At 37.0% G+C, this 16,231-nt stretch overlaps 1 protein-coding gene across 21 annotated transcripts in view; it reads left to right on the top strand.

Annotated features, from left to right (window-relative positions):
* AHI1 (Abelson helper integration site 1) overlaps positions 1 to 16,231 on the top strand; it is a 179,341-nt gene that overhangs the window by 68,066 nt on the left and 95,044 nt on the right. For 18 of the 21 annotated variants that reach the window (XR_004968762.1, XR_004968761.1, XR_004968760.1 and 15 more), the window contains one exon: positions 2,573 to 2,687. Coding sequence is in view for 18 of the 21 variants with exons in the window: in XM_036316695.1 (XP_036172588.1) it covers positions 2,573 to 2,687 (115 nt within the window). In the remaining 3 variants the exon portion in view is untranslated. Of the gene's footprint in view, positions 1 to 2,572; positions 2,688 to 2,992; positions 3,052 to 6,143; positions 6,200 to 16,231 lie in introns of those variants that run through there. The other 3 variants (XM_036316702.1, XM_036316701.1, XM_036316703.1) reach the window with 3 other exon arrangements.

Below are 16,231 nucleotides of genomic sequence, written 5' to 3'. Positions count from 1 at the left end.
TTTTTAAAGAGAGAGGAACGGAGAGAGAGAAAGAAGCATCAGTTGGCCACCTCCTGCACACCACCCACCGAGGATCGAGCTGAAATCCTGGCATGTGCCCTGACCGGGAATCGAAGTGGCAACCTGTTGGTAAATGGGAGGACACCCACCAACTGAGCCACACCTCCAGGACTAATCCATCTCTTCCCTAATGTAACTTAGTGCTCTATGGTTAGCATATGTGACTAGCTCTCTATCCAGTTGATCTTTATTGCTCTCACAGCACATTCCCATTGAGGCACACATACTACTTTTATTATCTCCATTTAAAGATGGAAAACAAAGCTCAGAAATGTTAGAAGATTTCATTGTTGTCTTAGGTATGATATTAATATAAATAGTCAGCTTTCATTTTGATCAGCGTTTGATAATGGCTCCTGCCCGGCTGCCATGGCTCAGTGCCTGAGCACCGACCTAGGAGCCAGGAGGTCACGGTTTGATTCCAGGGCGGGCCAGGGCACATGCCCAGCTTGCAGGCTCGGTCCCCAGTGGCTGGTGTGCGAGAGGCAGCTGATCGATCGATGACGATTCTCGCTCATCATTGATGTTTATATCTCTCTCCCTCTTCTTTTCTCTCTGAAATCAATTAAAAAAATATTTTTTCAATGGCTCCTCATCATATTCTTTAAATTTTCTTCGTATTTATTTTTTTACAGATGGAGAGAAAGGGGGAGGGGGAGAGAGAGAGGAGGGAGAGGGAGAGGGAGAGGGAGAGGGAGAGGGAGAGGGAGAGGGGGAGAGAGAGAGAGAGAGAGAGAGAGAGAGAGAGAGAGAGAGAGAGAGAGAAAGTGATAAACAGAAAGAGAAACATCTGTTGTTCCACTTATTTATGCATTCATTGTTGCTGCTTGTATGTGCTGTGACCGGGAATCAAACCCGAAACCTTTTGGTGTATGGGATGATGCTCCACCTGCCCAGGGCCTGATAGAATTTTTAAAGCTGGATAATTTTTTAGCACTGATGTGGTATTTGACCTGATCTAACTACTTTGAAAAACATTTTTCTCTTTTATGAGATGATATCATAAGAGTTTAGAAACTTTAAGACTATATTATTATATGGTCTTAATTAGTTTACTATTTTGCCAACTATGTAAATAGCTCTTTGCCTCAAGAGAAAATCTTAATCTAAGAAGTACCATTTGCTATCACTTTGAAAGAAGAGAAGTGTTTACAAATAATGAGTCAGATAAAGGGCATGTAACCGCAATCTACTATGTAACACAAAACATCAAAAGGGGATTTTTAAATGCTTATACAGGGAAGTCGTCTGTGTGGTGTGATCATTTTTAAGAAAAGTGAGAAAAAGCCAGCTATTTTCATATACAAAGATTTATATACCATTAGCCATCATTTAACGTTTTGTTAATTCATAAATTATATTTTGTCAGTAAAATTAGAAATTCAAACTTTCAGATTTTTCAAAATTAGATCACATTTTCTTGTGATTTTGAAAGTGATAAAAATAATAAAGATATAATGAATAATTTATTAATAATGAACAAAACTAGGTCATTGCCAAAATTGTAAGTTATAAGATGAATTTGCTAGTAAACATTTAATACATTTTTGTGAGCTATTCTTATTTTCCTACGATAGCTGAAGTTATACTCTCATACTTTTATGCATTTCATTTCTGTGAGACCATTTTACTCAGATAATCAGGTTTTTTTGTTTTATAGAACATGGTTTTTGTTTCAGAAGTATTGCTTGATCATTACTTTAATGTTGTTTTTAAATAGCATCTTAAGAATAAGGTTTTTCAATGCAGTGGAAATTGTTTCATTGGCAGGTTAGGTTGCAGCTGTGTTATCTATGTCACCATGATGTATATAAACAAGAATATTACAGGTGTTTTCTGTGCAGGCTTTTTAAAAGGAAGTACCTGCTCTTTCACAAAATGCTAGAGAAATGTGGGTCTGAAACATTTTAACTCTTTCTTAATTGAAAGCTGTCAAGGAGTCACTTTTATTTTTTGCATTTCTTTGTATAACTGTTAAGACCACTCCATTTTGCATTACGAATAATGTCAGTTCCATGATAAGCTAACTTGTTTTATTAATAAGGTTGGTTTACTTTAATATAGTTATACTTTCATTGCCATTATTTTCCTTCCTTGATAAAAATACTATTCTGTTTTGTAAACTTTAAAAATCAAGCATATAGGCCAAAACCGGTTTGGCTCAGTGGATAGAGCGTCGGCCTGCGGACTGAAAGGTCCAGGGTTCAATTCCGGTCAAGGGCATATGCCTGGGTTGCGGGCATATCCCCAGTAGGGGTTATGCAGGAGGCAGCTGATCGATGTTTCTCTCTCATTGATGTTTCTAGCTCTCTCTCTCTCTCTCCCTTCCTCTCTGTAAAAAATCAATAAAATATATTTTTTAAAAAATCAAGCATATAAATCATTACCACTCCCTTTCACCTACCACATGTCATGGTTTGCATCGTACTAGTAAGCAAATCTTTCTCATACAGCGTTTGCATCAGTAACCCAGGAAATTACGCTTTTGTCTGATTTGCCTTTCCTATTACAGGTCAACAAAAATCTCTCGTTTACTTCAACATCGGCCTCCTCACAACAGTCTAAGTTAAAAGAGTCAGACTTGCTGGACACTCAGCCTCCGTGTCAGTTTGGTTTTGCTCAGACTGGTGAGCCCCTTTCTTATGACCTTTTAAATGTTCACATGCTATCTTCTTCATGAATGTTGTTTATTTCATTTTAGAAATATAGCTCATAGCATTGTAATGGTCTGTTTTCACACTTGAATTATATTCTAGCATCTTTTTTTTTCTTCAAAAATCCCTGAAGTTATTTCTAAAGCAAATTTGAATGTGGTAACTTTAATAGTAAATACTCTCAACCTCTATTCCATAGAACAGATAACAATCTAAAAATAGCAAAACATATGAGTTTTAAACATGTATACTATTAAATCTGATTCTGTTTCCCTTAGGTAAAAGAACCATAATTGACTTTTTAAATTATAATTGACTTCAAGGAATTCAAGGTAAAATGTTTTGGCAGAAACAGGCTCCAACCTGTCAGTGGTATCATGTTTCTTCAAAGTTGGCAAATTAATAAGATATGCAAAGAAGCTAGTTGTAAAAATCTACATGAATCACTGAGTTAAAATGAACTATACAATGCAAATTTTTAGGCTAATGTTTTAAAATAATTTGAATAAGGTTTTCAAAGGACATCAAAGATAAAGCATTTATGTGAGAATGTGACTTTGGGGATGGAAAGATGCCTGTTTCTATTCACTAGCTATATGTTTTTGACAGTATTGTGTATATTATTGAATTGTTTTAAAAATTGAGGCAACTGAGAAAACCTAATTATCTTCAACAAAAAGATTATAATAAGAAACTTTGGCTTGAAAAGATTGATATAATTTACTTAGAAATTTGGGGACAATATTACTTTTCTAGTTTGAAAGTGTTTGCAGTTTACATATACAAGTTATTTTAATAATGCTTTATAAATTACATATTATGGTGGGAAAATATTTGGATCAAGAATTCTTATGTTCACTCCTGGCTGTGCCTTTTATTATAACTTATTTCCTGTGAACCTAAGAATCTTCACTTGGAAAGTAGACATGATATTTACATTACATTCTGTTGAAGTTCAAATTACATAGCACATATGAAACACTTTGTAAGCATAAGGCACTATTCAAATATAACATTCTTAAATTGTAAACATGATGAGTGCCGGGGTCCAACCCCAGCGGGTCCAGGGGTCCCCAAAGGCGTAGACGGAGTCGGCGAAGAAGGAAGGACACGGAGACAGTGTTCAGTTGATCAGCAGCCTAGCCAGGATCTCCAGCCAGGATCTCCAGCCAAGTTCTGGTCTGGATCTCCAGAGAGGTTCTGCTCCAGGATCTCCAGCCAGGTTCTGTGTCCAGTTGTCTTGCTAGGTTCTCCAGCCAGGTTCTCCAGGTTCTCCAGCCAGGTTCTGTAGCCATGTTCCATCGCTAGGTTTTCCAGTCAGGTTCTGTCCAGGTTCTCCAGCCAGGTTCAGTCTCTAGGTTCTTCAGCCAGGTTCTCTCGCTAGGTTCTGTCTCTAGGTTCTGTGGCCAGTTTCTGTCCAGGATCTTTTGCCATGTTCTCTCCAGTGAAGTTCTTCTGTCTCTAGGTTCTGTGTCTAGGTTCTGACTTCTAAGTTCTGTCTGTAGGTTCTGTGTGTAGGTTCTGTGTAGGTTCTGTCTTCTAAGTTCTGTCTTCTAAGTTCTGTGTTCTAAGTTCTGTGTCTTGCTGTCTTGTTGCATCTGTATTTATACCAGTTGATTCCAATTCTATCAATCTCTATTCCAAAGGTTAGGGCGTTTCTTATCTCCATTCCAGGGAGTAAAGATTATGTAGCTTAAGCATGATTGTTCGTAGTTAAAATGATTAATTACCCGCCTAGCACTAGTTAAGAGGTTTTATTCCCTCCCTAACTTCAGGGGAAAATCCCTACCTGGGGAAACAACCTTTCTTGGAGAGGTGACCTTGGTTAAAACACAGCGCCAAGAAGGTGAGCAAACATACTAAGAACAGTATGCCATATATGCCAGGTCCGTTGAAACAGCAAGCATGGACCGGCTCCCGGCAGATGAGTATATGTAAGCTAGCTTTGAAAATACGTTGCGTTCTAATTTCAAATCAGTATAATGATTAAGTTATCCCAAACAATTAGCAATTTAAAATTTAAAATTTGTAATGTTCCAGATATCTGCCAGAATTTGGAGCAAAGTGCTGGTCCTTCTTATGTACAGTGGGGGGGCACACCATGTGCTCTCCCTGTAGACTCCTTCTCTGCACCCTAACTAGATACTTGGTTTGCTTTTCAGACCATGTTATTTTATTTTATTTTTTTAAATATTTTTTATTAATTTTTTACAGAGAGGAAGGGAGAGAGATAGATAGCCAGAAACATCGACGAGAGAGAAACATCGATCAGCTGCCTCCTGCACATCTCCTACTGGGATGTGCCCGCAATCCAGGTACATGCCCTTGACCGGAATCGAACCTGGGACCCTTCAGTCCGCAAGCCGACGCTCTATCCACTGAGCCAAACCGGTTTCGGCAGACCATGTCATTTTAATGACTAGGAGGGAGAGAATCTGTTTCTACCACTTGATCTCTATCATTTTTCTCCTGAATCTACAATTCTTCTGGGAACAAATTTTTCATTCCACACTTTAGGATTAAAGGCATGGAACAGAAATGTTTGGTTGAGTTAATGTATTAAAATTCATTCAAGTAGTGTCTGAAGTTTGTCAGCCAACAAGGTGTAGATGATAGATATAAAATTCTTTTCTGTAAAGGGAAAGGGAAGAGAGGATAGATAGGAAGGCCTTTGAAATGGAAGAGGGATTACCAGTGGGACAGATAAAGAATAAAGAAAAAGGATAAGAGGAAAGCTGGGTAAGATAAAGACAAGCCTTACAAGCTTCACCATTGTACATAGGATTGGCTCCGCTTGCCTTCATTTTTTTCTGGCCAAATAGGCTTTGCATTGGGGTATTTATGTCATGCATGTCCCTCCATGTGTCCTCTACCTCAGAAGCATTACCATTCAGCCATGTTATATACATGACAGTACTTCACTTGATTTTGTTTTAGTTGTTAATATGCCTGACCTCATTTTAAGGCATATCCTTCCTATAAAATTTATTGATATATCACTGCATAGAAAAGTTATAAAAGCAGAATATGTAATTTGTTGCAAAATTGCCAAATTAATCAATTTTATTCATGAAAAAGCCAATCTTCTCAGGGGAAATCTTGCACTAGGAAACAGATGAACTAATTTCTACAACTGACTTCATTTCTAAATGATTATAGAGTGTTGAACAATTTCTATAGGCCTCAGTTTTCTTATCCCTACAGGTAAATAAGGGTTCTGGGTTTTGTGAGTTTCTCTCTTTAAAATTCTGTGATTCTAATTAGTAGTCAAACCAGTTTTAAAAGAGGATAGTTAAGTGTTCTCAACTCTACAAATAATCTATTAGGATATGAAATATCTATATCTATCTATCATTCTATCGATAGATAGATAGATAGATAGATAGATAGATGATAGATAGATAGTTAATATGCAGTGTGTCCCCTTAGGAGTTCGACTGGGAGACCGGGAGTTCGATTGCTCACTATAATGTGCGCTGACCACCAAGAGGCGTCATGGAACATGGTGGGTGACCAGCGAGTGGTAGGGCACTGAGGGAAGGAGGAGGTGGGGAGGCAGTAAGATTTTCATTTTTGAACATCAATCTAAATATTCAAGTGATATCTGTAGATGTTTGGCTTTGTACAGTATAAATAAAAGCTATTTACATAGAGCTAGCCCACTGTCCATCTTGCTAGAGGCTTACAAGCAGGAGTTGAGAGGGACCTGGAAAGTAATATGCTAAGTGAAATGAGTCAGTCAGAGAAAGACAAGTATCACATGATCTCACTTAAATGTGGAATCCAATGAACAAAATAAACTGACAAACAAATTAGATCCTGAGACATAGAAGCATGCGACTGACTGAGGATCTTCAGAGGGAATGGGCATCGGTGGGGGTAGGGGGGGTGGGGAGGTCAACCAAGGAAGCTATATGCATATGTGAATAACCCATGGACACAGACAATAGTGGGGTGAAGGCCTGGGGAGGGGAAGGGAGTGTGGAGGACAGGGTCAATGTGGGGGAAAAGGGGGATATATGTACTATCAACAATAAAGATAAATTTTAAAAAGCAGGGGTTGATTTTGTGTGTGTGTGTGTGTGTGTGTGTGTGTGTTTATATGCTAGAAGGAAGGTGGGTTTATGGTCTGAGGTCTGTTGTAACTATTGTTGACCTTATTCAGGGTGAGTTCTAGATAGTGTAAACTGCTAAAAAAGTATTTTCTTCCTTTGGTTTGTATTTGTAAGAGTTTCTAGAATATTACCTTTATTCATTCTAAAATTAAGTGACTACTTTGTTTAAAGCCCTCATCTAAGAATGTGGACTAACTATTACAGTCTGCCCTCAGGAAGCTTACAGTAGCTGGGGAGACAAGTGAGATTGCAGCAAATTATTTCAGAGTGAGGTAAGTTCTGAAATCACAGTGTAAATAAAGTGTCACTGAATAAAGAGGGACAGAGCAGCTAAGAGGTTTCTCAGACTTTACATGTCCAAACAGAACTCTTGATTTCCTGCCCCTAAAACCCTTCCTTTCACTTCTACTTCCCCTGCCACACTCGAGCTCTTCCCAATCTGAGCACATTTAGCCAGTTTAGGAAAACTGGGAGCCATTCCTGATTCCTCTTCTTCCCTCCACTTTCTCACTTCCACTCTTGTCTCTTAGCTTATTCTCCCCATGGGAGCCAACACACTTCTTTGGAAGCTGAATTAGATCATGTGACTACCCTGGCTGTCACAATTAGAATGGGTTCCAGAGTCCTTACCCTGTCTTATAAAGCCTTCCATGGCCTTGCCTTTGTCTTCATCATAGGCCTCATCAGCAAGTGGGGTTTCAGGAGAGCACACAGAGCCAAGAAGCGGGTTACCAAGCACACACGCCTGGCAGAGCTTGGCATAGAGTCTTAGTTTAGCTGGAGGAAATGGTGAGATAGATGTGTTAGGAAAAACTGAGTCTGCAAAGATAGATTGGGTCAAATTGTGCCCTCCTGAGGAATTCACATTTTATTCTCTAAAAAATTGACTCTCCAAAGGTATGAGTATGAAAGAGATGATAAAATGTGTTTTTTAAAAATATAGCTGCTGCCCTGGTCAGGTTGCTTAGTTGACTGGAGCATTGTCCCATGCACCAAAAAGGTTGTGGGTTCAATTCCTCATTGGGGCACATATGGGAGGCAACCAATCGATGTTTCTTTCTCACATCAATGTTTCTCTTTCTCCCTTCCTCTCTCTATAAAAATCAATTTAAAAATCATATCCTTGGGTGAGGATTTTAAAAAATATATACTAGTATACAACTGGTATCTGAATGAGGGGTGGGATAGAGAGAAAAAATCTGGATACAACTTTTAAGAGATACTTTAGAACTGTTCATTAGGCTGTCACTATCATAATTAGAAAATAATACATCTGTTAATCCTATTAAAAACAAAACTACATCTATCATAATTTGTATAAGAAAGAAAATTATATAATTTTATTTTCTAAATATCCTATATAATAAAAGGCTAATATGCAAATCGACCAAATGGCAAAACAACTGGTCACTATGACATGCACTGATCACCAGGGGGCAGACTTTCCATGCAGGAGCTCAGCCAGAAGCCAGGCTCATGGCTGGTGAGTGCAGCAGTGGTGGCGGGAGCCTCTCCTGCCTCTGCAGCAGTGCTAATGATGTCCGACTGCTGGCTTAGAATGTCTGACTGCCAGGAGGGTGGGGGTCATGGGAGCGGGCCTAAGCTGGCAGTCAGACATCCCCTGAGGGCTCCCAGACTGCGAGAGGGCACAGGCTGGGCTGAGGGACTCCCCCTCAAGTGCACAAATCTTGTGCACTGGGCCTCTAGTAAAGCTAGGGAAAAAGGAAAGAAAATTGTAATTTTAACATTTTACATTAAATTGTAATTTATAGCTTATAATGTGTCAGCATGTAGTGAACATAATATACTATATCTTCAGTGAATTCAGCAAGTTCTCTGCAGAGGAATTTTGTTCTGTAACAGCTGGTCAAAATCTCAGAACCCATTCAGTCATCTCAGGAGTTCTTATAATAGAAGTAAATTTTAAAATGTGACTTATTCAGTAAAAAATACAATTAATCAATGGGGGGAGGGGTGGGAGGTATTTAGCCAGCAGCAGGGTAATTGTATCATCTTTGCCTGTTTGTATTTGTAAGAATGTGGTATATCTTTTTATAAGATATAAGAATATCTTTTCACAGCATTGTGTGAAATTCAGTTCATTTTCAATAGATGAGTGATACAAAATGAAATGAATCATTTTATTAGTATGACTTTATTAGCATAACCTTCATATTATCTTTTTTAGTTGTGGACCTGAGTTTGATGGGGGAGGCAGAGTGTGACATGGTTTTTAAAATCAACCAGTAGCTTCGGTCTTCATATTTTTTTGCACTCTCCATTAGCTCACATAAACAGGTATTAAACTTGATAGCCAGTCATTGAACCTAACTTTTTACCGCATCCTAAACAGTCAAATACTTGATTTAGACAACATCATAACATCATTCTAATGACTTCAGTATTGGTTACAAGATCTGTCCAGTTGACTTACATGCTTTTACATTTTGAATATTATTTAAAGAGCTGTATTTTTCTATTTACTTTGCATGTCTTTGCCAAGTATATACTTATTCCTTTGACCAGGAATAAAAAATTAAAATTAACTCTTAAAATTAGGAGCTATTTTTCTAGTTAAATTTTATTGATTTCAACATTTCAGTATTTCTTAAGATTTAATTTTTTACAGGGAAGTGCAGAACTTTTACAATAATTAACTGAAATGTAAAATGAACCCTGCCTTGGCCATAATTTCACCAGAGATTCTGTGATTATAACCAGTTGTAGAAGGTAGATTACAAGTAAGCTGGAAGCAAGATGATTCTTGTATTTCAAAGGAAGAAAAGAAAACATTTTGGCAAAAATTAGGAATCAGAATGACTCTCAATAAACACAGTTGATGTTAAAAGGGGGTTTCCATTTTAAGGAAGGTAAAATGAACTTCAAAGATCTTTCTCATCGCATCAGAATTGGCAGAGTGTTCTGTTAGTATTACGTAATGAACTTTAAACTGTTAATTGAAAAAGAATGGTTTATTGAATGCTGATTTCAAACCTCCAGAAACATAAGATGTAAGTTTAGGTATTGGGATGGGTGAAAGGAATGAATTTATTACAATACATATAATCTACTTAATACAGAATTAACTGATTTTTTGTAGACAGATCTCTTTAAATGTACTTTATGGTACTAAACAGAATAATATTTTTATTATGCAATTTTTAAAAGCAAGAATTTGTTGAATATGAATTGAGGACATGTGCATTATTGTGGCAAACACAGTGGACCTGAGTTCAGAAGGCCAAAAGGGTTGGGCATGAGCCCTAGTCAGCCACTTCCTAGTATTATCTTGGGAGTTGACTTTATTTCTCCAGGCATAATGTTTCTATTTTCTACTTAAGATGAATTTCCTACTTCATCGAATTGTGACAATCAGAAAAATATTTTAAATACTTTGAAATGTATAAGGTATTGTGAGACCAAACAACATGAGATTTTTATGGGAGATTCTTTTGATTTTTTTTTAAAGTTTGAAATTATGCAGTTTGCATTGTGCCCCAAGGAATGGAGGAAATCTTATTTAAGACATGACTTAATAAAATGTGTTAAGTGATTATTTTTAAAAATGTATATATTTATTGATTTCAGAGAGGAAGGGAGAAGGAGAGAGAGATAGAAACATCAATGATGAGAGAGAATCATTGATCGGCTTCCTCTTGCATACTCCCTGCTGTGGATCGAGCCCGCAATCCAGGCATGCGCCCCCGGCCAGAATCGAACCCGGGACCTTTCAGTCCACAGACCAATGCTCTATCCACTGAGCCAAGCCGGCCAGAGCATGTTAAGTGATTATTACAGAAAAAAAGAACATGTCAGAGAAGCAAATAATGGACAGAGGATTTCTAGAAGTATGCCAAAAAGACATTAAGATGAAATAATTGTAAGAGGAAAGTTTTCAAACAAGCATCTCAAACTTTAAATAATCCACTAGAACCCACGTGTGAAACTTTGGCTTTCCACATACATGCCAGTCAACATGAAAACCCTACAGGTGGGACTATTTTCAGATTTGGATTTTTCTGGACACTGAGTGAAAGACCTTGACCATGTGGATTTATTTCCTTTGACATATGACTTTTATATTTCTCTTCCACAAAGACAGATTTCATTTGTTCGACTTTTTTTGTATCATTCATAATTAGATTCTCTAAAATTGATATTTGTTAAATTAGTAACCAATATCAGTACTGTACTAAGAATTCTCCAGTGATCTAAGTTAATTTACTTACTAAAGATTAAAACCTTCACTTGGAATAAAAGCCCTTTTGTTTACTGAAATAATGTCATATGAATTAGTAAATTGTTCCTACCCCTATTAATAACGTATATTCTACATATTTATTATTCCCTAATTTAAAATTATTTTTATCAACTCTATTAAATATTAATAAACTTAATGGTTCTTTATTTAGTATTTAGTATTTAGTATTTAGTTCTTGCATTTAGTATTAATGTCCCCAATGAGATATGAAATTTCACCTAATATATTTTGAGGGGAGAATATGAATGCAAACTTTTCTCATTTAAATTTTCTGATTTGAATGAGCTTAAATTTGCTATTTCCTAGCCATTTATTTTGTAAGAAGCTATTTTATATGATATTTATATGGTATGTACAGTTCCAACCTTACAAGTTTCAGCTCTTTTCTCTGGTCTGTTAAACACAGAAAACTTACTTGAAGTTATTCTTTTCCAGTCACATTTCTATGTGTTGCGTGTACGTGTGTGTGTGTGTGTGTGTGTGTGTGTGTGTGTTGGGTTTATGAACCTACTAAATTTGGTTGTCCAAGCATATGTAGCATATTCCCAGAAGATTAATTTTAAAAGTGAAATAATTATATTCATATTCAGTGAAAATAAGAAAAAATGTAACTGAGAACCATAAACTAAAATTTAATGAATATGAAAACTATATAATTTAATGTGAACATAGCCAAAGTATATGCCAGATTATTGAATTTGTATTTTAGAGATATTCTGATGTTTTAACAACTTCTTAATTTGTCTTTTTTACATTTTGAATTTTATAGGAATTGTTTATATATAGCATCTTATTTTAAAAGGTCAAATGTAAAATTTTTGAGAGATATTGTCGTATATATGGCTCTGAAGTATGAAATCTTATCACAGAAACGATAATTCATCCTCAAAATTGTGTAGCAAGATAGGTAAGCTAACCACTTTCTGTCGTACATGTGACAGAAATGTAATCATTGCCATGAGTGAGCCTAAATTTCCTGAAAGGAGCTTCTATATTTTACTCTTCTGTCTGTTTCTGATGATGGCATTACCCTTCTTTCAGGTGGAAACCGGATGCATCTTTGACTCCTCCTTCTCATTTCCTTTTTTGAACTAGTCATTCTCAGAGTCTTCTCATTATTTTCAATCTCTCTTCACCAGTCATCCTGTTTGTTTTTTTGTTAATCCTCACCCAAGTGTATTTTTTTCCATTGATTTCCTAGAGAGAGAGTGGGGGGGGGGGGGGGGAGAAACATCAGTTGGTTGCCGCCTATACCAGGGCCAGGGATGGAACCTACAACCCAGGTATATGCCCTTGACCGGAAATCAAACCCTCCACACTTAGGTGTTTGGGCCAACACTCTAACCATCGATCCACACCAGCCAGGGAACCAATCATCCTTTTAATCTTTATGGTTTCTTTCTTGTCCTGTTTGTTCCTGTTTTCTAGTATCATAGTTTTTGTAGATGTCATTGTATCTTTCTAAATCTCAAAGTAAAGTTCTTTTCTCTGAATTGATGTTTCCTCTGTGTTCAGTTTTCTCATCTGTTTATGTATCCTTCCTTTTTCTTTCATGCCATGGATTTTTTTTCTGGTGATCCTTGGCATCTATCTTTTTTTTTTTTCTTTTTAATGAAGGACTGGATACAAATATGGTGTCCCTCTTTTGTTGTGTAAGTAGCTCTGTAATCTCACTGTTTTGTTCACCTTACCAGGAAGTCTGTTGAGAACTTCATATATATAGCTAAGACATATTAACTGGCAGCTTATATTTAGGGTAAACAGGCAAGATATATGAGTCAGGCTGTCAGACTACTTGTCAGAATGAGAATACTAGTAAGTGGGACAACAGTTCTGGAAGTCTTTACCCTTCCCAAGTGCTTTGTTCAGTATTACTTTTAGAGACACTTCACTGGTTTTTTACTTTTTTAAATCTAGGGTGAATGCTCAGCATCGTCCACTTTATGTGGAATCAGCATCTTGTTTGGCTTACGTGTTTTTATATATGAACCTTCAGTTATTTTTCCTGGGGTTTGTTTTGTTTTGCTGTCTACCCAAAGTGCTGAATCTGTGTTCACAGGCGCTCTGAGTTTCACTGTCAGATACCGTATCTACTGCAGCCTATCATAATGTTTTCAGAGATACGTTTCGAATCACTTCTCATCTTCCATAAATTTGTTCCATCTCTAATCTGTTTTTTTCTGGCTCACCAGTGACTTGCACATTGCAAATTCCAATGTTCAGTTCTTTGTTCTTATCTTACTGGACTTATCAGCAGCGTTTGACACATTTGATCACATCTTAATACACAGGTTTCCAGAACATCACATTCTCAGTTGTCCTATTTCCTTAACCACCACTTTTTTTTTTCCTTTCAATTTTGTTTTGTATTAGTTTCAGGTGTACAGCTTAGTGGTTAGAAAGTCATATTTACATAGCGTTCCCCTTGATATTTCCAGTACCACAACTGGCACCATACATAGTTATAAAATAATATTGAAGATTTCTTGGCTGAGCATTGACCTATGAACCAGGTCACGGTTCGATTCCTGGTTAGGGCACATGCCGGGGATGAGGGCTCGATCCCCAGTAGGGGGTGTGTGGGAGGCAGCGGATTGATGATTCTCAACATTGATGTTTCTATCTCTCTCCCTCTCTCTTCTTCTATGAAATCAAGAAAAATATATTTTAAAGAAAGATTTCAGCATCATAATTGTGCAGATGTATTAAAAAGCAATTTTAACTTGAATAGAGACTCTAAAATTTTCTTATTTTTCTTTTTGTATTTAAATCAATACATGGTGTGGTAATAGCACTTAGCCAAGCAATTGGAGACATCTGAATTTAGATCCAGATTCTATGACGTATGCTATGACTGGGAGCAAGTCATTTCATCTTGGTGGCATGTCATTTGAAAATAGAGGAAAGTGTTTAGTGCCAGTGAAAGTTTTCAGATACCTACCTGTGTTTGACTTATAATGCAGTAAGAATGATAGATAGTATATGCAGAACTATTTTAATTATTGAACGTTTTTATTTTAAATTTATCCAACTCCCACTAAATTTGAGAAAGAAAAATCACAGTGTTAGAATTAAACTTAGGGAATGTCATATATCCATATTCCTCTGGCGCATTTTTTTTTTCCCAAATACAAGTTCTAAGCATAATGACTAAGCATTTCCATGATGATAGTGGTTTTTATAATATACTAGAGGCCCGATGCATAAAATTCATACAAGAGTAGGCCTTCGCAGCTGCGGCAGCTGCCTCGATCCTTCCCTCGCAGCTGCAGGTGGCTGCCTGGATCCTCCCTCACAGCCGTTGCAGCTGCCTCAATCCTGTGGCTGCAACCCCGGCTTCGTCAGGAAGGACATCCAGAAGGTCATCCAGTCTAATTAGCATGTTACGCTTTTATTATTATAGATTAGAGGCCCAGTGCACAGAATTCATGTGGCTGGGGGGTGGGGGGGCATCCCTAAGCTCGGCCTGCGCCCTTGGGGAATGTCCGACTGCCAGGATCAGGCCTAAACTGGCAGTCAGACATCCCTCTCGCAATCTGGGATGCTGCATGCACCAGTAACCATACTTTTCATACAGGTGAAAGGCATCTTGCTGTTATATGGGCAGCTACATATTTTTGCTCTGATTATAAAAAGTAGTACATAACGTGATCCTTCTGAGGCATTAATACCATTTTTCCTGTCTTATGGGTGGAAAAACTGAAGCAGAGAGAAGTTAAGTAATTGGCTTTGTCACACAAAGTGTCAGAATCAGGACTGACTACAAAATGTGCAAGCCAGAGTCCATGCATGTCACTGCTGCATCATCCTGTTTTTTCAGTGTTAGAGTAACCTTGCCAGGTTTTAATTTTTAAATCTAAGAGACTGTTCCCCATATATAGGGTAGGGTCCCTAAGCCTGGCCAGCAATCAGGGCTGATCTGTGGAATGACCACCAGGAGGGGTGATCGTGCCTTGGCTCGTGGCCTGGCACCGTCCATTGGCTGGCCCCACCCCCCAGTCACCACCACTGGTCACCTCCCTCTCAGTGAGTGGATGCTCAATATCTGGGGCAGCTCCTGTGTTGAGTGTCTGCCCCCTGGTGGTCAGTGCACATCATAGCGACCAGTCATTCTGCAGGTCATTCCTCCATTAATTTGCATATTAGGGCTTTATTATATAGGATTTCTAAAGTACGAGACTTTGAAGGTTTCAACTTTTTTATCAGAACATTATTTCATGGTGAAAATAGTGAAAGTTTTGGATTTACTACTGTGCCTCCAAGGTAAAATGAAACTGTCAGTGTGTCAGTTCACTCAAAGGTGAGAATTAAAGGAAGAATTACAATAACTGCATGGCTGCAGCAGGCAAGAGAAGAGAGTAGGTTATAAAATGGCCAAATTATTTTTGACCAGCACTCCTTTATGTTTGTTTTTATAGTTTGAGAATAAGAATACATTTAGTATTGTTTAATATCAACCATATGATGCATTTTACTATTTTTATAATCTCAAACTGAAATTGACAATTTTTTAATCATTAAGACAATTGGGCATATAAAATACTAATGTAGGGTACACTTCCAAATATGTAGTTTTTAAAATATATTTTTCCATAATTTTTTTCTGGTAATAACTTAATATATGGTCTTGAAGAAAGTGAGTATTCCATAATTTTGAAGCCTTTCTTCAGTTGTTAAATACTATGGTTACCTTTAGTTTATCAACATAAGGAATACATATGTACATCAAAATGTTGACCACATCTCTGATAATGAAAAATATTTTAATGTTTAAAATAAAAGGTCAAATTTACTTCCTATTAATCAAATATACTCATTTCTTCCCTTTACTAGTATATACTTGCACATTAACATTTTACATTGTTTCAAATTACTGTCCATTTTAGCCTTTAGTTCTATGATTCTGTGAAAAGCTTTGAGTTTTTAAAACTAGAAATAATTTTTTATATACTAATTCAGCTTCAGATGGACATTGCTTGGAACCAAAGAAGTAGCCCTTAATGTTTCCTCCCCTGGTCAAGGAGAAAAATAAAATACCATTTATATTGTAAAAATAGTAATTTTTGTTTTCTTTGTAAATTACTATGTCTCAAAGTAACTTTTTAAAAATTAAATCTATGACAAGAAACACTTTAGTTTTC

This window comes from Myotis myotis, unplaced genomic scaffold, assembly GCF_014108235.1.
Source record: "Myotis myotis isolate mMyoMyo1 unplaced genomic scaffold, mMyoMyo1.p scaffold_m19_p_7, whole genome shotgun sequence".
Taxonomy (NCBI): Eukaryota; Metazoa; Chordata; class Mammalia; order Chiroptera; family Vespertilionidae; genus Myotis; species Myotis myotis.
This window is presented reverse-complemented; position numbering and strand designations above follow the sequence as displayed.